Here is a 25,682-nt window from a genome sequence, read left to right as displayed (position 1 = left end):
CACTGTAAGCACAGAACTTAGGCTTAGCCCATCTCATTGGGAACAGAGCTAGAGAATGTACATCCAGTTCATGCCATTCATTGGTTAACGGCAGCTGCCAAGACGATGTACTCAGCACATGTCAGCACCCACACTGTGGGTCGTAATGTGGGTTCTAGGTGTAAGAGACCTTGGGAAAAGAATTCCATGTGCCATTTGGAAGTCAGCCGGCCTGCGCACAGTGGAGCAGGAAGGGCAAGAGTAGGACAACCTAGTATTAGTGCTGAAGCTTCTGTCACCAGAGCCCCGGGGCTACGGAACCTAGTGAGCCACACTGACCTGGCTCTATTCGACTATTGAGACAGAAGGGACAGGTGAGCTAAAACACAGATACCAGGAGTTAGAATGCAGAACTCGCCAAAGGTTCCGAGCATGGATGACACTGGAAATGAGCAAGGTGCACATTCTGTGTCATGAGGCTTGCTCTGCTTGCGTCTTCTAGGGCCTCCCTTCCATTTGTCCAGATTTGTTCTCAGTAAACCACCCGTCGCTACTCCATCTGTTTCCTGGTAACTGTTGTTCTTGTGAGGAGCATTGAGAACCTGAAAAGGGAAATCTTCGCTGCTTGACTTTTTTCTCCTGGGAGGAAGTTGGGACAGGTACGGTGTAGAGCCTGTGTCTGGATAGGCTGAGCTTGGACGAGGAGGACAAGAGGGACTCAGCTCAAGATAAGAGAATGTGGGAGAGTACAAATGCGCCAGAACCAAGCCAGAACTGCGTGGGACATAGGGAAAAGGGCAAAGTCAGAAGTGATCCCTTCTTCTGATTGCTGTGGCTTTAGTCAACCGGTAAGATTAATGAAAATGACAATGATATCCACAACTTTTCTTTACTGGCACTTACTCATTTCCTTTAGCTGACTGTTCAGTATAATTCACCCTAGAAATTTGTGTTGTATTTACATGTAAGCAAATCTGCAGCATCTTTTATAAGGTTAAAGGCATCCAGTAGTATGAGATCCATTTACAAAAACAAAGTACATAAGTCTCCTACTTACAAATATTCAAATTGCAAGCTTTCACAACAGTACTGCATAAGAATCACAAGTATAACATTTAAAAGAATCACTATGTCAGATTACAAGTGAATACAATTTACCAACATTCTCCTAGAGCAGAACTCAATTGTAAATTGGGGACTTACTGTATAAATGTAAATTGAAAAAATAAAAATAGATGCTAAGTATTCTGAACACTAAAGAATGGAAAAAGTTAACTAGTGAAGGTAATAAATATGTTAAATTTTTACTTAGAGGAGTCATTTTAGATATGTTTTAAAGCACCATTTTATGCATCTTGAATTTATACAGTTTAAAAGCATATGACAAAATATTGTTGAAAGTCCAAAGTAGAAAGTCATTAATAATGTAGACAGTTTTCAATTAAGCAAAAGAACAAATTACAAATATGAAAATGTGTTTATTCTTTTTGCTCTTGCATAAATGTGAATCTAATCATGTTACTTTCTTGTGATTCACAAATTAGTAAATATTAAAAGTATACCAATATACCGTATTGACTAAAGTGAATGATATATATGAAATGATATATATGAAAATGATATATATGAATTATATATATATATAAATATTTGAAATATATATATTATATCTAGTATCTAACATTAAAACTGAGTTCTTTTCAGGTAAACATTATATGTGAATTTTTAAAAGCTGGCTTTAAAATATGTCCAGAAATCATTCATCAGGAAAATCTTATCAAAGTCTAAGATGTATTCTGCCCTAGAGTTCTAAGAGGTAAAGGAAATGTGTCAAAGGTAAAGTAGAGTCACATGTTAGAATCTCTGAAGATTCCAATTCTGAAAATTCTTTATATATTTCATTTGCAGTATTTCCAATAATTACTAATAAAAACAGACAGTCTTAAAAGGGACAAACTTTATTTTTACTTACCTTACCATGTTTGATTCTGTGAAGAAAAGACCTTATAATCTACTCTCATAGTTTATTCAGTCAGAAGTATAAATTGGAAACCTGCACTATTATAGATATTACAATATGACTCTGCATTTTACCCCTTTAACCAAACAAAACAATTCTGAAAGGGTAAAGCACTTAAATGAAGGCCGATCACTGAAACTCATTGTGAAAATGATTGATAAATAGTTCTCACAAGAAGGAGAACAAACAGTATGGCTCCCAAATTCTGAGCAAAGATTTTTCAGAATAGTTACTATTTCAATTGATATCTCATGGAATATTAATGTCATCGGCAACTTAGAAGAGCATAAATTTGCTTTTAATATAGGCACAAAAGTTCTATATAAGTTCTTCACTTGTCTCACCTTGCACTACGGGGATTTAATGGTAGAAGCTTTACATATTTGTAATAATTAAGCTACTTTCCTGAGGGAAATAGAGTGTTTGGGGGCATTGCCCTAGTTCAGTTTAATTAGGATAAGAACTCTAATAAAAGATAGCAATCAAACACACAACAGGTAATGGCCAGTTCCTTCAGAAGATAAACACTGCTCAGATGTGAAGCAGCAGGTAATGAAGACAAATATTTTGAAAATAGAAATAGAGAGCATTGTACTTGGCATTCAGTATTGATTGGCTGTATATGATGAGGGAAATAATTTTATCAGATGAGGACATTAATTGATTCTTTTTGTTCTCTTTGTTTTTGTTTTTGTTTTTTTCCAGTACCAGGAATCGAACTTACGACCTTGAGCTTGCCAGGCAGGCACTCTGCCGCTGAGCTAAATCCCTAGCCCCCCATTAATTGGTTCTTAACTATGGAATAAGGTACAAAGGGAAAGGAAAACAGTGCACTCAGAATTACTGAATATTTTATATTTTTTGAAGATTTCTGAGGATGGGCATTACATACTTGGCCAAAGAAGATGACTGCATCATCAGGTATGGAAATAGAATCATGAGTGGTGACCTGACTCCTCCTGCAGCTGTCCAGCTGTGCTACGAAAATGTGAACAGATCCTGCGTCAAAGCTCCCTACTCCCCGGGCCCCCGCCTGCTTCTCTACCTGGTGTTCGGCTCCGGGGCTGCGCTGGCTGTCTTTGGAAACCTGCTGGTGATGATTTCCATTCTCCACTTCAAGCAGCTCCACTCCCCAGCCAACTTTCTGATCGCCTCTCTGGCCTGTGCTGACTTCTTGGTGGGGACGACTGTGATGCCCTTCAGCATGGTCAGGTCTGTGGAGAGCTGCTGGTACTTTGGGGACAGTTTCTGTAAACTGCACACTTGTTTTGATGGCTGCTTCTGTTACTGCTCTATCTTCCACCTGTGCTTTATCTCCATGGATAGATACATCGCTGTCACTGACCCTCTGGTCTACCCAGCCAGGGTCACTCTTTCTGTGTCTGGCATGTGTATCGCTTTCTCCTGGCTGCTTGCAGTTGTCTATAGCTTTTCTGTTTTTTACACAGGGGCAAGTGAAGCTGGGCTGGAGGAACTAGTGAGCGCCCTCACCTGTGTGGGAGGCTGTCAGATGGCTGTCAATCAAAACTGGGTCTTGGTCAATTTCCTATTATTTTTCATCCCTATGCTTGTCATGATAACAGTTTACTCCAAGATTTTCCTGATAGCTAAGCAACAGGCTAGGAAAATTGAAAGTCTGAACAATAAGACCACAAAAACATCAGGCAGTTATAAAGACAGGGTGGCCAGGCGGGAGAGAAAAGCAGCCATAACCCTGGGAGTCGCGGTGATTGCATTTCTGATCTCATGGTTGCCGTACTACATCGATTCCATCATCGATGCCTTCCTGGGTTTCATCACACCCACATATGTGTACGAAATACTAATTTGGATTGCTTACTACAGCTCAGCACTGAATCCCTTGATTTATGCTTTCTTTTATCCTTGGTTTCGAAAAGCCGTTAAACTAACTGTCACTGGCAGAGTGTTCAGGGGGAATTCCTCCACAATAAACTTGTTTCCTGAGTAGGTTCTTGTTTTAGATTGGGAGGGATTTAAAAGAAATTCACAACAGACATAGTACAGAATGCAGAAAAGGCGATCCATGTTCAAGATCTCTTTTTGTAAAATACTTGAATTATGCTTGAACTTTGACCCAGCTCAAATCCAGCTTAAATTCACGTGCAATCTTCCTTGGTGAATATAACATTAAAACCCAAATTTAGTGGAAGCAACACGACCTTGGGGCCAGCTCTGACATTTATCACTGTGACTTTAGGCTCTTGGGTTTTCTCTGAGCTTCCTTATATGCCAGGTATATAATCATTTCCTAGTAGTAATTCTCAAAATATTTAACAAAAATTCTGATATAGGACCTAATTAACAATGTTTCAAATTCTGAATCTCAGTGTTTCTTAGCTTATATGTTTTTAATTCCTGGACGTACAGCACGTCTCTTTAGCATTTTCTTAGTAAAATGTGAACTAACTAAAAGAACCTTAAATAGGCTACATTGCCTGGTATCTGTTCCATTTTAAAAAATCAATTCCATTGTTTAAAATTGAAAAGAACATTGGTGTCATAAGTAAAAATCCTAACCTAGTCAGTGTGTTTCTTTGCTAGTAAGTCAGAAGCTTGACATGTCTGTATATATTTAAATAAGGGATTTTTAGAATTCTGTCTTGAAAATAAACCTCTTTGAAATTATTACTCACTTAATTTTTGAATTTTTCCAAACATTTACAGATGTTGTCAAAGGTCTATATGAACGTATTAACCTAAAACATATTCAAGGAAAGAAAGAACACTGAGATAAAGGGTGTAATACAAAGCTGATATCAAGGATAGAAAATGTGTTGTATTAGGATCCTCAAATTCATGTCCAAAGTACAAAACAACACTGAATTAGTTTTGAAATTCACAAGAGATTAAACAAGCCTGGTAACTGGAGATGAAACACTCTTAATACTAAAACTATAAAGCAGTATGTCCTATGAAGTATGTGACTAAGATATTGGATTCTCTTCTAGATTAATTATTTCAGACATTACATTTTTAGGGCTGGGGATATAGCTCAGTGGTACAAGCACCTGCCTGGCAAGTGCAAGGTCCTGAGTTTGATTCCTGGTACCAAAAAAAAAAGTTGTCACTCAGATTACATTTTAAAAATCAGGGCATCATATCTTTGAAGAAGGAACAAATACATCCAAAAATGTTCTTGCTATTTTCTCTAATTTCTATTTAGTCACACATCAATATTATTTATTATTAGCACATTATTTTTTCTATTATTAAACAATTGCTTTGAATTGTGAAACCTTTCTTGGACTATTGTATTATTTTTGACTTTTCTGTGTTTGTGAGAAACTTTATCTCTTTATGTGATTTACAGGTAATTAAGTGCACCCTAGATGCATGGTATTGCTCACAATTCTTTAGTTCCCATGGTTAAATGCCATCAATTTGTTTTGATTCTAGTGATTTTAGTAACTGTTTCCAGGTAAAATTAATAGTAAAAACACATAAGTATGCATTTAGTATGCTTAATGTTCTTTTGTATATATTTGTTTTCTTTTTCTTTTTGAAGAACAAATTTTATTTTAAAAATAGCTCTCAGAAACAATGAAATACAAAAAGCTGGTCATTATAATAAAAAACAAAAGGTAAGAGAAGTTTGCTTTACTTGTTTTCTGGAAATATAGAATTACCACTATAATATACTGCCAACTTTCACTTGTTTTTATTTGGATTATTCCTTTTATGGATTATCTAAGGATGTTTAAAAATCAGAGTGGCTTCTGCATGATATTTAGACATCTGGGTTGTTTTTATCTTCAAGTAAATACATTCCCCAGGAATACAAAGAAAATTGGGCACTTGCTTGCTACGTAAGCATAGTTAGGAAGACATTATTCTCGGGAAATATATTCCAAAGTAATACAGTTTTTTACATTTCTGTAGATTAAAAAAACCTGTATTCAAAGTGCTAATATTTAAAAAAAAGTACTAGTATTTGAAAATAACAAATGATATAACTTATATACAGAGAAAAGACATAACTACATTATTTCCAACTTGCAAAAAGAGGAAACTTTCAAGGCAATGACAATGGTAATTTAAAAGTGGTTTTTTAGCTGCAAAGTACTAAACAAGAAAGTGTTCAAGAAAAACTTCAGGTTGGTACTGAAATACCAAGAATGCAAGAGACAAAGAAGGTAAAAACCCTCATCACAATAAAGTCTGTTTTAACTACATTTCACAAAGAAAGGAAAGCAGTGGTTGCAAGACCAATTAAGGCCAAGTTAGTAGCGCACAACTTACCCATCAGCCCACATTTCTTTCCAAACTAAGCTAACCAAGTGTGCTTCATAAAATTTCCTCCAGGGGGCTGGGAATTTAGCTCAGCGGCAAAAGCGCCTGCCTGGCAAGCGCAAGGTCGTGAGTTCAGTTCCCGGTACCGGAGAAAAAACAAAACCAAAAAAATAAATAAATAAAATTTCCTCCATACTGCATGTGCTATATAAACTTGATCATATACATATTTTAGAAAAGGATGTCATCCACACTTACTACATCAATTGTCCAAAATACACAGCAAATAGAAATGATCCTTTCATAACAAAATTCTTGATATCTGGCATTCTCTGCAGGCCAAAAGCTGATCACAAGGTTATATTTTATTCTTATTAAGTATTGGCACATGTTCTTTAGGACACCTTAGGTCATTTTTAGAGTGGTGGAAACTGTTTCACTTTGGCCCTGTTAAGATAGAAATATCTTGGTATTTAATGACTGAATGCCCTTTTCATTAAAACTTGACCCTGAGTTTAAGTTCTAGAATATAAACTGTAAAACTAAAACCACTCTAAAACATACTCTCTAATACTGGTGTTTGTATAATTCTGTGGTTTTCTCTTCATTAACATAGGGCATCTGGAGGTAGCTCCCCTTAAGCAGTGGAGTAAGGTCCCAACATAAGGAAGCAGGAAATGTCCTGTCTAAAGTAAGAATTTACTCAAATACAGTTATTTAAACTATAAAAATGTCATTTACCCAGTTCTCTTAAGTTGACAGTGTATGAAATGCAGCATTTTCGCCCTGCAGGTAGAGTAGGTTGGGGGGAGAGTCCCGCAATCCCTGGTTTAGTAAACATCAAAATCTATAATTCTGACAATACTGAGTTCCAATATTGTTTTGGAAATCTCTTTTTAAAGTTAGGTGCTTTTATATGCCATTAAAAATTTCTGGATATTGAAAGCAGCTCTACATTTCTTTAAAAACATTCACTAAATATAAAATTAACACATGAATAGGAAATAAAAGCAATTTCTAGTGAAAGATATTCTCACAGCAGCAAATACTCTAATATCTAGTTTTTCCTATAAAGCCAGTCTTATATTTGAACCCTTAAAACATCATTTTTAACACTGCAGTTTGCCTACATCATTTTTAACACTGCAGTTTGCTTTCATAGAGAAAGAAATTTATATCAACTAACATTGAAATCTTAAAAGAAGTTAGTAATAAAAATACAAGCTTCTCTAATGCTCCCCTGAGTTCTTAATACAGCAAAGCACAGGTATTGCTTGTGGTTTTATTTTCAAGATTCTGTTTCTAGACCAAAAAGCACACTTTAACATATAAAAATGCTGACACTTTCTTGAATTATGCTTCAGAGCTGGTTTACTCAGTTGTATAATTTTTACTTCTGCATTAGTCATGAGGTTAGATCCAGCTCTGAAAGGCACTGAAGTTCTGTGCGTGAGCAACAAATTGAGAACCCTGAGTGCTCCACTGAGCTCCTTAACCGTAAACCAGAGGGCACCCTGCCCTTCAGTGGTGTTTCAGAGACCGGTCCCGTGTGACCAAAGCTACAAAAAACATGAGACGACTTGTGTGGCTTTGATGTATCTGCTAAATGTGAATATAATCATTGTATACATTATTTGTAAGTTCCAACTGTTCACTTAAATGTTTAAACTAAGGCATTTTTACCTTTAGTAATGATGAGGAATCTCCACATATTTATTTAATATGTCATACATCATATACTTGTCCCTTTTATACTACTTTAAGAAAAGAATATTGTCTAAACTAATAAACCAAAAGTATAGAGCTGCATCAGTCTTTCTTCTTTGGTTCTTGGATTTCCTTAAATGATGGCATCATATTCATTAGTGGTTCTGTACCCTCTTCTCGAATAATACATTTTGCATTCAGTGTAAAGAATAGATGAGACTCCTAGTAACAGTGCAATACCACCAACAAAGCTGCTCCTATCGAATTTGGATCCTCTACTTTCTTGAAAATGAACGGCTGTTCTTAGCGAGGTCACTAAACTGTTGTGGGTTGTGGTCACTATGGGCGTTAACACCCGGGATGTGTTCTGTGACACACTCGTTGCTTTAGGCACAGACTTCGAGGTGGTGGGAGTTGTACTGGTTGAGACTCCTGGTGTTGCCATTTTAGAAGTCGCTGTGAATTTCATGGTGACAGCTGTTACATTGATGGAGACCAAGGAAACTGCAGTTGTTAATGGTTTCACAGGGCTGCTGGTACCATTGGATTTGCTTGTATCGTTGGAAGACACAGGCTCTGTTAGGTTAGCACTGGACTTGTGCAGAGGGACAGGAATTTCTGGAGATTCCTGCTGCCCTCCGGCGCCCCCGAGCTCCTGCGCCCGCAGCGGCCCCAGGAGCAGAGTCGCTGGAGCTCAGGGCCGGGTAGGGTACACTCCGCCTCCGACCCGGGAATGGCAGCGCGAGCGGAGCTGGAGCAGCCCTGGAGCGCGGCTCGCCTGCGTCCTCCTGCGTGCTCTGCGGCCCGGTATATTTGTTTTCCTGGCATCATTATATGATTTCTCCAAGAAGACTTGTAAAGTATAAAAATAAATTTTTAATCCAATTCTTCTGATTATAGACTAATACTACATCCTTGTTTTAAAACAAAGATCTTGATATCTGATAATATTGTTTTAATTGATGAATATTTATTCTGATGAATTCATATTCTGATGAATTATTCTGATAAATAATATAGATTTTTTTAAGTTTAATAATGTGAATTGTTTTAAAAAATACTGCAAACATTTAGTTAAATATACTTACATTTGTGTTTCTTTTTTTGTAACCTCTCAAATATATTAGACAATCAATTAATTTTACTATACCCCTTCCAAGATCAATATAATGTTCCGGCTATCTTTATAAGTATTTAAGAACTCTTCCCGTGTAGATAAAATACTACTGCTCTTGTTATTCTCTGAGAACTCCTCTGCTATGTGTCTGCAACACGACGCTTTATTTCTGTGAATATTCATTGAGTGGTTTCAGTAGTCAATCCATGTAGTCAGTTTCAGTAGTCAATCCAATGTAGAGCCAGGAGGATATAAGAATAAAGGAATTTCAACTTTGCAATAATTATGTGTATGTTTAGGAAGTATGCACTCTGTGCGTTGGACTGCTTCAATTACAATAACTTGTTTAATCTTTACAAGAACGTGTGGAGTACACAGTATTATTCCTTCTATTGAGAAAACTAAGGCAGTCATAGGTCAAATTTCATGTCCAGTTTTTCACATTTCATAATCAGAAATGAATAGTCACACACACCAGGAGTCATATGGTGAGTAAGATTTCCCCCTAAATATGCTTCACCTCAAAGAAAAATGAAGCACAGACCCTGCTGATATGTGGGGTCTGTGCTTAGAGATTTTTAAGCACAAAATTTTTATTTCTTTCCTATCATGCAGACAAAAATAAGAGAATTTAAGAACAATGTATCCAAAAATACTATTTATCAATTACTTTCTATTAAAGAAGTGATACATCTCAAAATGTATGGTTGTATGGTGTAAAGTATTCTTCAAATTATTGACAAAATCATGAGAAATGCACCACTAGTCAGGAAATCCATTCTTCTCTCTAGTTGTATTGAGAAGCCCAACCCATCTGATATGTCACTAACATGGACCAGGCTAAATTCTATTCATCACAAGCACTAAAGGGCTTCAAAATTTCATCTCTTCCTTCAGGTAAATGTGCTATGGTACCTCTCTGTTCTCCATCTTTAACAACCCTGAGGGTAGGTGCCATAGCCTGACCCCTCTGTTTCTGGTTTTAAAGCCTCATTCAAAATTCATTCTAATTCAGACTAAAACTCAAAAATCAAACCCAGGTCAGCACTACCTCATTTCTGTTCATGCCATCAAGTTTCCTTGACCTGGAAAAATATGCTCTGAGTTTACCATTCTCTCCACTCTCCCTTTCTTCTTGCAGCCCCACAACACCAGAATAAACCAGAGGTGGGGTAAAGACAACCTTGCTACAGAAAGTTGTTATCATGCTGAGTAGTGTTGTAGATTTGATGAGCAATGTCCACAATGTGGTACCCACACAAGCATAAATTCTGTGAAGAGGTACATGTGTTGTTCCTTTGGGAAAAGCCTGGCCAGTGCATAGACCCATAATGTGGCTGAGCCACTCCAGTGGACCTGCTTGCAGTACTGCTTGAATTCTGTCCTGGGGAGGAAACAGCATGGGCTTTTGTATCCGGGGTCAGATGGTCCAGGAGAATACTCCATGGAAGGAGATAATAGTGACACAGGTTTTAGTCCCAATTTGAGCCCCCTTATGAAATAACATGTCTGGCCTACCCTGTGTTAATTTTTATCAGCCAAAAGCTAGAATTGAAAAGCCTAGTGGAAGGAGAAAGAACTGTCGGTGGGAGGAGCTTACACCATCACTGGCTTAGTAGGCAAAGATACATGACCACGTGGTTTAAAGAACATAGGCAAAGCAAGCCCTGGATCTTTCTGCAGGTGCCCCATTAAGGGTGTTCCTGGCATCTGTGAGACATCAACACAAGTGAGGGAGCACATTGACAAAGGTCAGATCATTACTGACCAGCCACAGCCATAATGTCACTAGAGAGGAGGGAGGCTTTCCACAGAGACTGTTCTACATAGTTGTCCTTATTGACACTGACATGACTTGGATGCTAAGTACAGGAAGGCCAAGTCCCACAAGTGAGGGCTGCATGGAGACTCAATGTGAGATGAAACTATTTTCACCTTTTCTTCTATCTCTTCTCACTATGGAAGAGAAGAAGAAAAGGAATGTGGGATACAAAATGAAGAAGCGGAGATTTTCCCCTTTCCCTAAATAAAGATTTTTACGCTTATACCTGGCTTTCCAGACACAGCAGGGAGGACATGGATAGTCAGGTATGTAAGGATTCAAGTTTGCAATTCAAGTTGAAAAAACTGAAATTTTCAATCTCCAAGGTGATAGAATGGTATGAATTATGGCTGAGATGCAACTAAAGGCTGAAAAAGTTTTGCTACAGACTATTTTGAAGATTGATTAGAGCAAACACAATTTCATATTGTTTGTCACAATACAAAGTCTTTCTGGTGCCTAACATATTTCTAATAAAAACTTTAGAAATACAACTGAATTATGTAATGGTTCTGGTGAGAAGTGATTATTTATTCCTTAACTTGAAAAACTGCTTAGATTATTACTCAGATTGATTGCATATGATAAATGCCCAATAGATTTCATTTACTTTTAACACCTTGTTCCTATTCAGACTCATTTACTTTTAACACCTTGTTCCTACTCCCTCTGGCCTCTAATCCACAGACAAGATTCAAAACCTTTCTCTTTCTCTCATTAATAGTCACATGAACGTGGGCCCTTGCTGGAGCACAGGGCGCCTTTATCACACCTTTCCTTACATTACATAATGAGCAATATTTCACACGCTCAGTCACTGGGAAGATGGACTAGTTATTGGGCTCTCATTTTACAAATGTCCTGAAGTCACTTACTCTTGCAAACTGAAGGAGAAAGGCAGAAATGACTTCAACAACTTCGGCTGATGCAAGAAAAAATGTTTACCTGTAAATTCTCTCCGGGTTATCAGAATAATAAACTGCTGCAAATAGGACTTCTGTCTAATCTTGATCTGATCTCTTACAAAACCATTTACTGAAGATGCTTTTAGGAGCAACAGGGGAAGCATTTCAGAGGCCTTGGGTAGAGCCTCCAGTTACATCCCACCTCAGCTTCAGGCATAGGGCTCTATATTAGCAACACCAAATGTGAGAGTATAAATCTCCCTTGATTTCTCTGTTACATTTTGATGATATAATAAAAAAGTACCTGAAATTCTACAAATCTTAAAACAGCATTTTTGGTTTGTTTTTGTTTTTGTTTTTTTTTTTTGGATGACACATGTTTTTTTATTTTTTTAATTTTATTTTAAAGAGAGTAGTAAATGAGAAAAAAAAAAAAGAACAATAGCAGCATACCAGCATCACAAACATGAACAAAACAAAGCAAGAACATTTAAAGTGAAACAAGGTTTCAAGACAAACTAATACGAATTAACTGTGGTTGTTTTATTACATATTGCTACCTTAAACTACGTTGCTCAGATTACCTGAAGCAGCATTTTGTTTAACCCAATTTTGGGAGCTCCTTCTTTTGCACTTGGTCATCCTTGTGCTTTTATACTAACTCAAGCATTATCTTCCACCTGTACAGTAGTACTTATGTCAGTGGTGGCTAAATCTATGGCATGGGTGTTATAGTGTTTTTCTTTGAAGACAAAAGGTGTTAATATATGAGTTGCTTCTTTCTAAGCTAAAATCTCAGTATGCAAGTTTGATGGCATTAATGACACTTTGCAATAAATAGTGCAAATATTTTGCAAATAGTGCAAATAGTGCAAAAATAGGGTGGTAGTTTGGGTACTCAGCCTCTAAAAGTTTCGCCATCCCTGGCTTATGAGAATTTGAATTCAGAGGTCCGCTTCTCCACATACTTGTTTAAGGTTTGTTTCCCTGTCAAGGTTTTAAGCTTTCTCAGAATAGAGATCACATGTTATATTCACTACTTTTATTCAGTTACGGGAACTCACTGAATATGATATAAGGTGATAGTTAAAGAATAAATCTTAGAATAATGGAGATATAATGTCAGTTCTCTACTCAAAATGGCAAGAGTCACTGTATACTTTTTTTATTTTTTAGAACAGTGTTCTTAATAGGAGTTGATTTTGTACCTTGAGGTCATTTGTCAATGTCTGGGAACATTTTAACTGGCATAACTGAGAGGTTTTATAGGCATCTAACAGAAGGGACAGTGTATGTGCCACAAAACCTACACAACTACCTGCCCCCAGTCATAAGTTTATTGAAACTTAAATGTCTGTGGTGCTCAAGTTGAGAAAGCCTGGCACAGAAGTATGTCTACCTAAGAAATTGACATCATTTCACCAACTCTGACATTCAAAAAATATTGGAGGAATATGGAAGAATACTTGGTTAAGGGCTATTTTTTTATTGATAAGTGACTGGACAGACAGGTGGATTAATAAAAACACCTTCTACTCTTTATAATGTGCAAACCAAGTTCACAAGTCTCTCTGAAGTTGCAGCCCATCACTTCAAGAGTCTCAAATGCCTTTTCAGCAGGCCAAAGATACCTTTCCATGCTCTGCAGGGCTGCACCATTCGGCACTGTGAGCGCTCCCAGGGCATCCTCTTCTGTCTTCTTGCTTGTTCTTCCTTTTTGGCATTTCTTTAACATTAGGGACAGAAATATCAATCACCATTAACCATAAACATTTTGTACTCCGGGAACACTGTCTATTTCTTATGGGAATGGAGGCAGGTTGCAATTGTGCCCCCAGGGACAGTGTCCTGAGCAGAGAGCTGGTGTCCTTCCTACAGCACCTCCTCAGTGCTGCTGTCCTCTAATCACCCTGCAGGTCTTTAGTGCTTTCATACAATACATTTCCTCCATCTCAAGTTTCCCCCACAGCAGATGGTCTTTTCTGCTTCGGGTGGCCACCATGGATGCAGATATGTTCCTTAATAGAACAGAAACAACCACAGGCGTGGTCAGGTGACTGTTCAGGATTCTCTTTCAGTAGCAGAGAATGCTGTCATAGTCTATGGCCAAGTGTATAATTCCAGAGTTAATTTAAAAAGTAAATAGCATCTGTTATACATAAAATAGACCTAGATTATTTTTTAATGTATGTTAGAGAATTTTTTTGGTTCCTAGTTAAAATGTGTTGTAATTTTATTATTATTTCAACTATACAGAACTTCTTAGTGCTTTTAAACAGCTCTGTAACATTGTTATGCAAGTAGAATGTAATGCATTTAGTTTATTTACATTTATTTATTGTTTATTGTAATTATTCCTTTAGTTATCCAATACATATCCTTTTCTTTGTAATTACTCCCCTGATTCTCCTAAGGTTTCTTACTAGGAAGAAGTGTAGTGTTAGGTGACATGTGTGTTTTAAATTTTGAACTTACTGATATGCATCAGTAAGCAGATAGTAAATCATATTTTTCAGAGATGCATGTAAGCACTCTCAACTCATTTGGAGTTCAAGTCTTCACACTCTAATTTCTATCACATATTAGTAATCGTTCTACAACTTAATAACTTGATAATGTGTTATGTTGCATTTCTAGGATTTTGATTATAATGTGTTGGGTTAGGATTACAGTTAGAGTTTTTTAAACCTAATTAAGTATATTAACATATGTAGGTAAGATTACCTAAAATCTTTTGTAATCTGGATTAGTGTGCTTTTTTGTTTAGAATTAAAATATATACTGTGATGCTGTTTTCATGTCAATTTATACAAAATTTCTTAGTGCTTTTTATTGGTTCTATAATTTTCCACTGAAAAGATAGAGTACAACTGACTTAATTTAGCTATAGTTATACAGGCCTCTTCAAATTAATTATTATGAGTAATATAAGGAATATCATTTTAGTTGTGAATATTCATCTGCCTCATCTTTAAGGTTACTTGCTAGAAATTTTTATCAGGAAAGGGATACTAAATCATATTCATCAGAGGTATCAATCAGCACTATCACCTCATGTGGAGCCCAATTCTTCACACTCTGTCATTATTTATTATCTATTATTCTACAATGTATTAATTCAATAATATGAAACTATGTTATTTTATTATGTTTTTTGATTATATGTAGATGTGGCATTTAATGGATTTCTTAGGCCTCTGAGTTTTTCTTTGTAAAATTGCTTATTCATTTCTCTACTGAGGTGCTGGTCTGTCTTAGTGTTTTATAAAATTTAAAGATTTTCATCTTTGTTTGCATTACTTATGCTGTTGATAGTTTTTCTTTTCTTTTCTTTTCTTTTTGAACCAGGACCTTGTGCTCGCCAGGCAGACACTTGTGCTACTGAGCTATATCCCTGGTCCCTGCTGATAGTTTTTCAAGGCTTCACAGTTTACTCTTAATTTTACATTTACTTTGAAGTACAAAAATATTAATATGAATAAAAGAATTCATATGGGCTTTGTGCTATGATTGTGCCAATGAAAAATTGTGACAGCAATATGTACTTTTAACTTTTTTAACCTCAGGAAAAGGATCAGTTTGGATTCCCTGAAGACTATGAGAGAAGACACATAACAGTATTTTTCCAAAAAGCAATATGTGCTATCAACATTTTGAGTAATATATTCTTTCCCCAGAATTAAAGTCTATTATAAACTGTGTTTATAGGAAACAAATGCATAAAATTGCTCTATACTTTGACTGAGAGTTAAAATGAGAAAAATCAAGGGATGAGAAAAGCAATCTAATCTCAAGACAATCACTGTTGCAGAAATTGCACCATTTACTCATGGTTCTTCCCACACATTCAAACTATCTGCTATCATGCAAAATACATATTATTCCTTTCCTAAGTCTGAAATGGTTAACTCATGGGACTCTGAGTGCCTATGAAGAGATTCAGAAAGATTGGGCCCAGAGAAACAAATTGCTGAAAGTGACACTCAGTAAAGCCCACCCTGAGCAGACACAGGGACCAGATGCTACGAGGTAAGACAGAACCAGGACCTCTGGAAGGCAGAGAACTTAACCATGAATGGGAGGTCTTCAAGGTAATCGTAACCCCTGAAAGCAGTGCACAGATCTAAAGAAACTGGGAAATATGACAACCAGTAAAACCTGGAGAGACCTTTTTCACACTCTAAGAAAAAAATCGTCTCTCCAGACTTCTATACCCTGCAAAATTAGCCCTCAAAATTGATGGAGAAATAAAGACTTTTAATGAAAATTCATGGCCACTAAATCTACATCACATAAGTGTTAACAGATCTTTCACAGAGACACAAGGTCACGAGTACCAACGAGACCAAAGGAAGGTTCACATCACACAAGGACAGTGGTTAAAAAAAAGGAAAAAAAAGTAGAGGAATCAGCACTGGAAAATTAATGCAATAACTGAAGTGGAGAAATATCTGTCAACAAAAACTCTCAATGTAAATGATCTCAATTTATTAATGAAAAAACTCAAAAAACAAAATGGAACAAAAAACAAATCCAGGAGACACACCTCATCCAAAACAAAGTGAATACACTGAAAATAGAAGTGTGAAAAAGAGACTTCATTCAACGGGACCAACAAAACAAGCAGAAGTAGTGATCTTATTTTCAGACAGATGACTTCAAGACAGTACTGATTAGAAGAGACTACCATTATCTACTGGAAAAGGAAACAATTAAACAAGAAGAGAAAGCAAATACCATACATGCATATTTACTGGATGTCAGTGCAGCCAATTTCAAAAAACAAAAGCTACTGGCCTTGATGCGGCAGGCAGATACTAATACAACCATAGTGTCTCATGTAAATAACTCCCTCTCACAATTAGAGGTAAACCAGATGAAAAACCAGCAATGAAACATCAGAGGTAATCCAAACCCTGACAAATGAACTAAACAGATATCTACATAGTGTTTCATCCAACAACAAGAGAATAGAGATTTTTCTCAACAGAACAGGAATTTTCCAAAATACAACATATTTTGGGCCATAAAGCATACTTAAATAGATACAAGAGATTTGGTATAATCCCTATGTGCAACTAGATCATAGTTCAGTAAGGCTGGAAATAAATAGTGAAAGATGCTACAGAAAGTACACAAAACACATGAAAATTAAATAATATATTACTGAATAACCACTGGTCATAGAAGAAATTAAAAAAAAAAAACCTTTCTCCAATCAGGTGGCAATAGCAGCTCTACGTACCAAAACCAATAGGCCACCTCAAAAGCAGATCTAGGAGATAAGGGTTGTAGTTATAAATTTACACATAAAAAAGATAGAGCATTCCCAAGTAAATAACCTAATAATGCATGTCAAGGTCCTAAAATGACAACAACAATTAGTTTCAAATCTGAAACTAATGGAAAGAAGTTAGAAAGAGGGAGATGAAATTATTTAAATTGAGACAAAAAGAATACAAAGAATCAATGAATCAAAAGGTTGGCTCCTTTAAAGGAAGGAAAGGGTTAAGAGAATGGGAAGAAAAGGAGGGAAGGGGAAGTAAAAAGGATCCAGATGTGATGCATGTATGAGTGAATTCTTTGTAACAAGTGTTTTTGGTGAGTATCGTAAAAATGTACTAAGTAAAGAAATTATTAAAAAGCACAAATCCCATTTCAAAATTTCCCTCCTACCATGTTAGGAGGATTGAAAAGCTTATCTGAAGGAACTTTCATGACAACAGAACAATTAATAGAATCTCACAATGATGAAAAAGGTCACGTACAATTAATCTGAACAAACCATATGCTTTCAAACCCTGAGTAAAGGTTTGTCAGCATACATGTTATTCCCATTTTCATTGTATGAAAATACCAACTGTCAGCAGCAAATTGAAAGTGTATATATTTGGGTTTTGGCACAAGTGTAGTAAAGTGTCTTACTTCCTCATCTTGAACTAAGGGATTTAATCTTAGGGGCATTAGATGTGTGAAATGATTACACTACTTTCCTGAGGGAAGAGAGTGTCCAGAATATGACCCTACATGTGTTTAATTGGGATAAGAACCCTAATAAAAGGTGGCACTCAAAAATGCATTAGAAAACAGATCATTTTTTTTAAAGAAAAATACTGCTCAGGTATGAAGAGGTAGATAATGAAGATAAATACTTTGAAACAGAAACAGACAGCATTTTATATACTAATGAAAGTTGCTTATTTGTGTATTAGGAAATACTTTTATCAGATGAGGACATTATTACTTGTAAGCTCCTAAATATGGGAATAAAGTACAAAGAAAAGGTAAAAAAATTATTACCTTATTATAATTATATTTTATATTTTTTGAGGATTTTTGAAGGAGGGAATCATACACTTGACCAGAAAAGATGACAGTTTTCTCAGGTACCAAAAGACAATCATGAGCGGTAGTAACCTGACCCCTCCTGCAGCTGTCCAGCTGTGCTATGAATACGTAAATGGATCCTGTGTCAAAACACCCTACTTCCCCGGCCCCGCCTGCTTCTCTACCTGGTGTTTGGCTCGGGGCTGTGCTGGCTGTCTTTGGAAACCTGCTAGTGATGATTTCTAGTCTCCACTTTAAGCAGCTCCACTCCCCAGCCAACCTTCTGATCTCCTCTCTGGCCTGTGCTGACTTGGTGGGGACGACTGTGATGCCCTTCAGCACGGTCAGGTCTGTGGAGAGCTGCTGGTACTTTGGGGACAGTTTCTGTAAATTCCACTCTTGTTTCAGTGGCTCCTTCTGTTACTGCTCTATTTTCCACTTGTGCCTTATCTCCATGGGTAGATGCATTGCTGTCACCGACCCTCTGGTCTATCCCACCAGGTTCACCTCCTCTGTATCTGACATGTGTATCACCTTCTCCCAGCTGATCCCCATTAGCTTTTGCTTTTCCCTTCTTTACACAGGGGCAAATAAAGCTGCGCTGGAGGAACTAGTGAGCGCCCTCTCCTGTGTGGGAGGATGTCAGGTTGCAGTCAACCAAAGCTGGGTCTTGGTCAGTTTTGTCTTCTCTTTCGTTCCTACACTTGTGATGATAAGTGTTTACTCCAAGATTTTCCTCATTGCTAAAGAGCAAGCTAGGAATATTGAAAGTTTGAATAACAGGACTGCAAAATCATCAGAAGGCTACAAAGACAGGGTGGCCAGGAAGGAGAGAAAAGCAGCCACAACCCTGGGAGTCGCCGTGATTGCATTTCTGATCCCATAGTTGCCCTACTTCATCGATTCCATCATCGATGCCTTCCTGGGTTTCATCACACCCACATACGTGTATGAATCCCTTGATTTATGCTTTCTTTTATCCTTGGTTTCGAAAAGCCATCAAACTAGGGGCTGGGGATTTAGCTCAGTGGCAAAGTGCCTGCCTGGCAAGCACAAAGTCATGAGTTCGATTCTTGGTACCAGAAGAAAAACAAAAACAAACAAACAAACAAAAAACGAAAAGCCATCAAACTAATTGTTACAGGTGAAGTGTTCAGACAGAATTCCTCCACAGTAAACTTGTTTTTGGACTAGTTTCTTCTTTTCAATGGGAGGAATTCCAAAGAGATTCACAGTAGATCATCAGGGGGAAAGGAAAGCTCATCCACATGCTACAAGATCTCTTATTGTAAAATAATTGAATTATACTTCAACTTACCCGAGTCAAATCCAGGTGAAATTCAGATGCAATATTCCTCAGTGAATATAACATGAAAACCGAAATTTAATGAAAGGAACATGACCTCAGAGTCAATTCTGCCTTTTGTCACTGTGATCTTGAGCTACTGTGTTTTCTCTGTGTTTAAGTGTCAGATTAATAACCTTTCCCTTGTAGTATCCCTAAGAATATTTAACAGAATATATGTAAGCCTTATTGGAGAATATGTTGCAGTTCTGATTCTTGGCTTTATTAGTTTACATAAGTTTATTTCTTATGTATATATTCTCTTTAGCATTCCTTAATGAAATATAAGTTAAGTATCAGAAACTTAGAGAGTTGATAGTTCTTCATTTAGAGGGCCTTAAGACAGAGGCTATATTGTTTAGTGTCAGATTTGTATACCGAAAAATGTGAAGTTAAGGTTATAAAAAATAAATCAAGAGACATCTACTAATTAGTGTACAATATATACAGTGGAAATTGTGTACAACAGAAAAGAGGATTGGTGTTATAAATAAAAATATTCACCCATTCAGTGAGTTTTGTACTCATAACTACTACACTCACAAAAAATGTTACATGAAGTTCAGTAATTTTACAAGTTATTATATACCAGGATGTAAACATTCATTCTTCTAATTTAACCTTTTTATAAATGAATTTATTATTTGTTTACTTTTTGAATCATTCAAAATATTTTCAGAAGTTTTCAAATGATATACATGAAAGTATAAATTTATATCCAAAGGAAGAAAGAAAACTGAGATAAACAATAAATACAAAGCTAATCTCAAAGGTGAAAAATTCATTTCATTAATGCAGTTCCCAAGTTACTAAATTATGTAATTCACAATATATTAGACATGCCAGGTAATTAGAGTTCAATTGCCCTTGGTATTCAGATTAGAGGGCAGTATGTTCTATGAACACTGTGAATCAGCTGCTGAATTCTATTTTAGATTAGTTTCTCTTAGACATAATATTTTATGTATTTATTTTTGCTTTATTTTTGTTTTATTAATTTTTATTTTTATTGGTACATGTCTGTAGTTCATAATGGCTACATTCTTCATGGGGACTAGGTTCATGTACATAACACGTCTTAATTCTTTTTTTGCAACCCCATCCTTCCATACCTTGGCCCCTTTCTCTTTTGCAAAAGATCTTTCTCCCTCCTTCTTATTATCTTTTATTTGGATCTTTATATGTATATTTGGGTTTCTTATTATAAGAGAAAATATGCTAGAGATAGACAGCAAACTTTTCAAATAGGAGCATCATGTATTTGGGGAAGAAACAAAAGCACACAAAAATTTTCTTGCTACTTTCTCTAATTCCTATTTATACATATGTCAATATCATTTATTATAAACACATGGATTATTTTATTATTAAAATGCTTTGGAGTTGCAACCTTTATATACTGTACTCTTTCTGATTTTACTTTGATTTAGTGAAACTGTATGTCTTTCTGCAACTTAATGATAATTAAATGCACCCTACATGCCTTAGAATTCTTTGCTCACAGTTCTTCAGTTCTACAATTGAATAATATCAATTTCTTTTCATTCCAGTGGTTTCAGTATGAGTAATATTTTCTAAATAAAGTTGATAGGAAAAAGAAACACATAACATTGATTATGTTCAATGTTCTTTTGTTTATATTTGTTTCCCCTAAGCATTTGTCAAATAAAGTAGTAACTTTTGCATGGGTACCGGAAATTGAACTCAAGACCTTGCCCCTTGACAGGCAGGCGCCTGTACCACCTAACTACATTCCCAGCCAATAGTAACTTTTTATAATCCTGTTCTTCTATCTATAAAACAGTCTGATGCCTTCATTTGAACAAAAAAGGGTTAAAATATCTGATTTTTACTCTAAAGTTTCTTTCTGAATTTAAAAATTACTTTGAAGATCTAGTTCAATATACTTACAATAGATTGTGGTGTTTGTAATCTTTCAAATGTATTAGGAAAATCAATTAATTTTATCATGTCCCTTCCAAGATGAATACACTTGTCTCTCTATTTTTATAAGTATTTTAAAACTTTCATTATAACAGACATAATACTACCACTTGCATAATTCTCCAGAACTACTCTGTGCTGTCTATAATGTGAGCCTTTGTTTCAGTGACGATGCATAGACTGATTGTAGTAGTCAATTCTTGGGTTCTGTAAGCAAAAATATAGCAAGAAAGACATTTAAACCTTACAAGCATTATATGTGAATTTATAGAATATTCATTCCATACATTGGATTGCTTTAATTATAATAACTCATTTACTCTTGACAACAGCCTGTAAAGTAGTTAATGCTATTCCTTTTAGTGAGAAAACAGAGGTATAAAGAGATAAATTCTCATGTCCAAAGTCACTTATTTAGTAATTAGAAATGAGTATTCACACCCCAGCAGTCACAGAATGAGTGAGATTCCCTCTAACTATGCTCCCTCTTGAAAAGGTATGATGCCCAGGCATTGCACATAACTTACTTAGAGATTTTTTGAGCAAGAAGCTTTTGTAAAAATAACTTCATAGGAACAGTATGATAGTCATAAAGAAAATTTTAAACAAAGTTACACACAGATGTAAACACAGCAGTGTATAAATGTTTTGTTATGACTTTTAGCCATAGTGAAGCTTGAAGCCATGGTCTTCACACTGAACTACATCCCCCAACCCCTTCTCCTTCTCCCTTTTTAAAAAATATTCATTTTGAGACCAAGTCTTGCTAAGTCACTCTTAGCCAGGCTTGGTTCCCACTTGCAATTTTCTTGACTCAGTCTATCAGAAGCTAGGATTATGTCATCCATCCATACTTCGTCATTTGAACATGTTTTTAAAATAGTGTTTTTTTTTTCACAAGACTATTTTCTCTTGAAACTCAAGGGAGGGTCATACAGATAAACTAAATTTTAATTACTGAGGCAGCATTGGTCCACACATAAAGCAAAACTATGATCTTGCTACTTAATACTATTTGATCATCTGGTTCCATTGAGCCACTTCACACCAAGTTTACCAAATTCAAATTCCTCTATGCCCCTAGGAGTTGTTGATATTGAAAACTGAATTTTATGTTTGTCTATGAAAACCAAATCATTATTTTGAATAATAATGTATTACATCTATGAATTGTATATACCTTTAGTAGCTAACATATTTAATACCACCTTGGAAATTTTCTTTTATTTTTCCATGTAAAAAGTTTAAGACAAAAAATATGTGAATGCATTTCTAGTGTCCTTCTTTTTAAGAACCACCTTATTGATCCTATCACATTATGATCTGCATTCTAATGATCTGTTTTGCATATTTATTTCCTTCAAAAAGTTGATCCTTCAAAAACTGTCCTTTCTTATTTATCTTTATGTCTGCTGCAGAAATATTCCAGTATACATTTAAGTTACTTAATTATCAATAATTGCTTGCTGAATTAAAGTGTGTTTATTCTTTAAATATGGAAATATTTTAATAAATATATATAAAATATAAATATTTACATAAAATACTGTATGGATCATTATGTTCAAAATGGTTATCATTATGAAAGTTGAAAAGACTATAAATGTTAAATTTGTGCTATTTTACTGTGAGTATTCATGGAATTGACTTGTGTTTGAGCTGTCTTTTAGAAAAAGCCTTCTTCTCTAAGAGTAGAGCATTGTTTATTGAATTCAAGGACAGAAAGATTCACAAACTATGAAAGTTATATTTTCCCATTTCAATTTACCATCCAGCCATTAAACTCATGGTATACTCACAAAATATTACTACACAGAGTGATCTGTGCTAGAATGATCTAACCCATCATCTGTAGATGCAGGAAATAGGTTAGCCCAGGTAAGACTGTGTAAGTATGTGTAGGGAGTTGGCCCTACTTCAGTGGTATCTGGCTGTCCCCAGACTCAAGATGAGCCTTTTCTGGGCAGCCTAGATAACCACCCTTGCTGCTCTGCAACTGGCCACAAGGTCAGCTCTCCTCCTGAGCTCTTCCAAGACTCTTCCTTACATTAGGCTGATCTGGATCTATAGATCCATGACTGTCTATTAGCTGTTATTGTTGTTATGTACTGCAATTATTCCTAAACCAGTCATGAAGGATTTCATACTACTTGTATTGTAGTATCAATTATAACTAGATTTTTAGTTCTGTGAAAAAGTCTTTCAAAGTGTTGGGTCATTTCTCTACTACTCTTCAGAAACAAGAATATGTATGAGAAGTCTGACAAAATATGATATTCATTCTTTCGCTTAAGCTAGCTATTCTCCTTGGAGTTGTTTAGGATTCACATTTTAAACCTAGTGGAATGCAGTGTTTGAATTTTTAAAATTTGTCCTCTGTGTGCTAGATAGATACTTTGGATTTGAGGTTTTCAATTAGTGCAATCTCAGCAGAATATTTCTCCAAGATTCCTTTTATTATATTCATCCCTTCTTTCTCCCTGATTGCTAATTTTGTAACTCAGAGTTTTTCTCTGATTCTGTTAGAGTAGCTCTTACCCCTCTGGCCGCTTCCTGTATTGTTGGGGTGGTGTGCTTATCTGCTTGGGTTTTTTCTTTTTTTATTTTGAAGAGAATAAAAAATTTAAAAAATTAAAAATTATACAGAATTTCAGAACAAGATAACGGGAAATCAGCAACAGTTGTTATATTGCATATTGTTGTCTTCAAAGTAGTTGTTCAGATTACCAGATACAGGCATGCAAAGTCGGTAAAATAAAAATTAAGCATTAACTCTTCCTTTCAGTAAACCAATAGAAAATAGTAGTACAATTATCTTAGCTATCTTTTGTGTGTGCTATGTATATATATATTCCCTTTCTTCTTTCTGCTTGGGTTTTTTAATCAACTTGATATGCTCATCTTTCACATACACATTTTAGGACATTTAAGCAAAATTGCAAGAGTAAAACTATGTGCCCTATTAGCTTGATTTTCAGATGGTATACATGCATTCAGCTATTTCAACTGCTGAAATGTTTAAATGCTTATTAGTTATTGAAAAATATCTTATAACTTAAGTCTTCATGCAACCTTGCTTCTTTCTTCATAATCTCTACTTGCTTTAGGATCCAGAATCATATAGTCTGTGATAAGGCAAAGGAAGACTTCTCAAGGTGTTGCTTTATCTCTCAGGATAGTGTAGAATCTGATTGGCCACACCCACATCATATGCTGTTGGTTTTGGAGTGTTTGAATCTGGAATCTGGATACTGACCTAGAAATCAAGTGATCATATTTGTGCAACCTTCCATCAAGAATAAATTTTCTTTTGGATCATGTAGGGGAAAATAAAAGAAATTTTAAAATGCATCCTAATTTACCAAAATATTGTTATTATTTACATTCTATTAAATGGGTGTGAAACCTCAAAATAAACAGTAGCGTGTCTGAAATCTTCTTCAGGTTATTCACAAAAGGCATGAGGAATGCAACTCTAGTCAACAAATCCGTTCTTCCCTCTGATTCTATTGTGAAGCTAGAGCCAACAAAATTGTCACTCTTATGGAACAATCTAAATTCCATGCATCACAAACACAAATATTTGGCATAAAATCTCATTCAAATCCATTCTAATTAGGATTTAAACTCAAAAGTCACACAGTTTAGCGCTGCATCATTTCTGTCCATGCCATCCAGGTCCCAGGGAGTAGGGAGCTTTGACGCAGGAGCCGTTCACATTTTCGTAGCGCAGTTGGACAGCTGCATGAAGGATCAGGTCACCAACGATCATTTTTGTCTTTTGGTACCTGAGAATACTGTCATCTTCTGTGGTCAAGTGTGTCATTGTAGTCTTCAGAATTCCTCAAAAAACATAAAATGCTTCAATCATTGTAAGTACATTTTGTCCCTTTCCTTTTTACCTTATTCTATATTTAAGAACTGATTAATTTCCTCATCTGAGAAAATTATTTCCTTCCTAATATACAACTAAGTTGAGGCCAGACGTTTAAGTGAAATCAGACACATATGTTTAAATATCATACTGTTTCTCTTGTGTAAGAAACAGAAAGGGTAAATAAGGACCAAAATGGATGACAGGTATTGGGAAATGGGAAGAAAATATTCAAATGGAAGGGAAGCAAGGGAGAAGGGAGGGGGAAGTAGAAGAAGGAAAAATGGAAACAAAGCTTTGGTAAATAAGGAGGGAGCAAAATGTTGAAGGGAAGGGGGGGAATATATAAGAATGAAGGTATATTTTGTACAGGTACAAATTCCTTATGATA

At 35.8% G+C, this 25,682-nt stretch overlaps 1 protein-coding gene and 1 pseudogene across 1 annotated transcript; both read left to right on the top strand.

The window, feature by feature from the left end:
- The first annotated feature begins 2,936 nt into the window (after positions 1-2,936).
- LOC102022116 (trace amine-associated receptor 7b-like) lies at positions 2,937-3,968 on the top strand. Its single transcript, XM_005389211.1, has one exon. It carries the CDS (start codon positions 2,937-2,939, stop codon positions 3,966-3,968), a length of 1,032 nt encoding a protein of 343 aa, XP_005389268.1.
- A 4,330-nt stretch (positions 3,969-8,298) lies between these two features.
- On the top strand, positions 8,299-19,322 carry LOC106149031 (annotated as a pseudogene).
- The last annotated feature ends 6,360 nt before the right edge of the window (positions 19,323-25,682 follow it).

This window comes from Chinchilla lanigera, unplaced genomic scaffold (assembly GCF_000276665.1).
Source record: "Chinchilla lanigera isolate Chin_1 unplaced genomic scaffold, ChiLan1.0 scaffold00035, whole genome shotgun sequence".
In the NCBI taxonomy this organism is placed as follows: domain Eukaryota; kingdom Metazoa; phylum Chordata; class Mammalia; order Rodentia; family Chinchillidae; genus Chinchilla; species Chinchilla lanigera.
The sequence above is the reverse complement of the archived record's forward strand: the minus strand, read 5'-3'. Positions and strand labels throughout refer to the sequence as shown.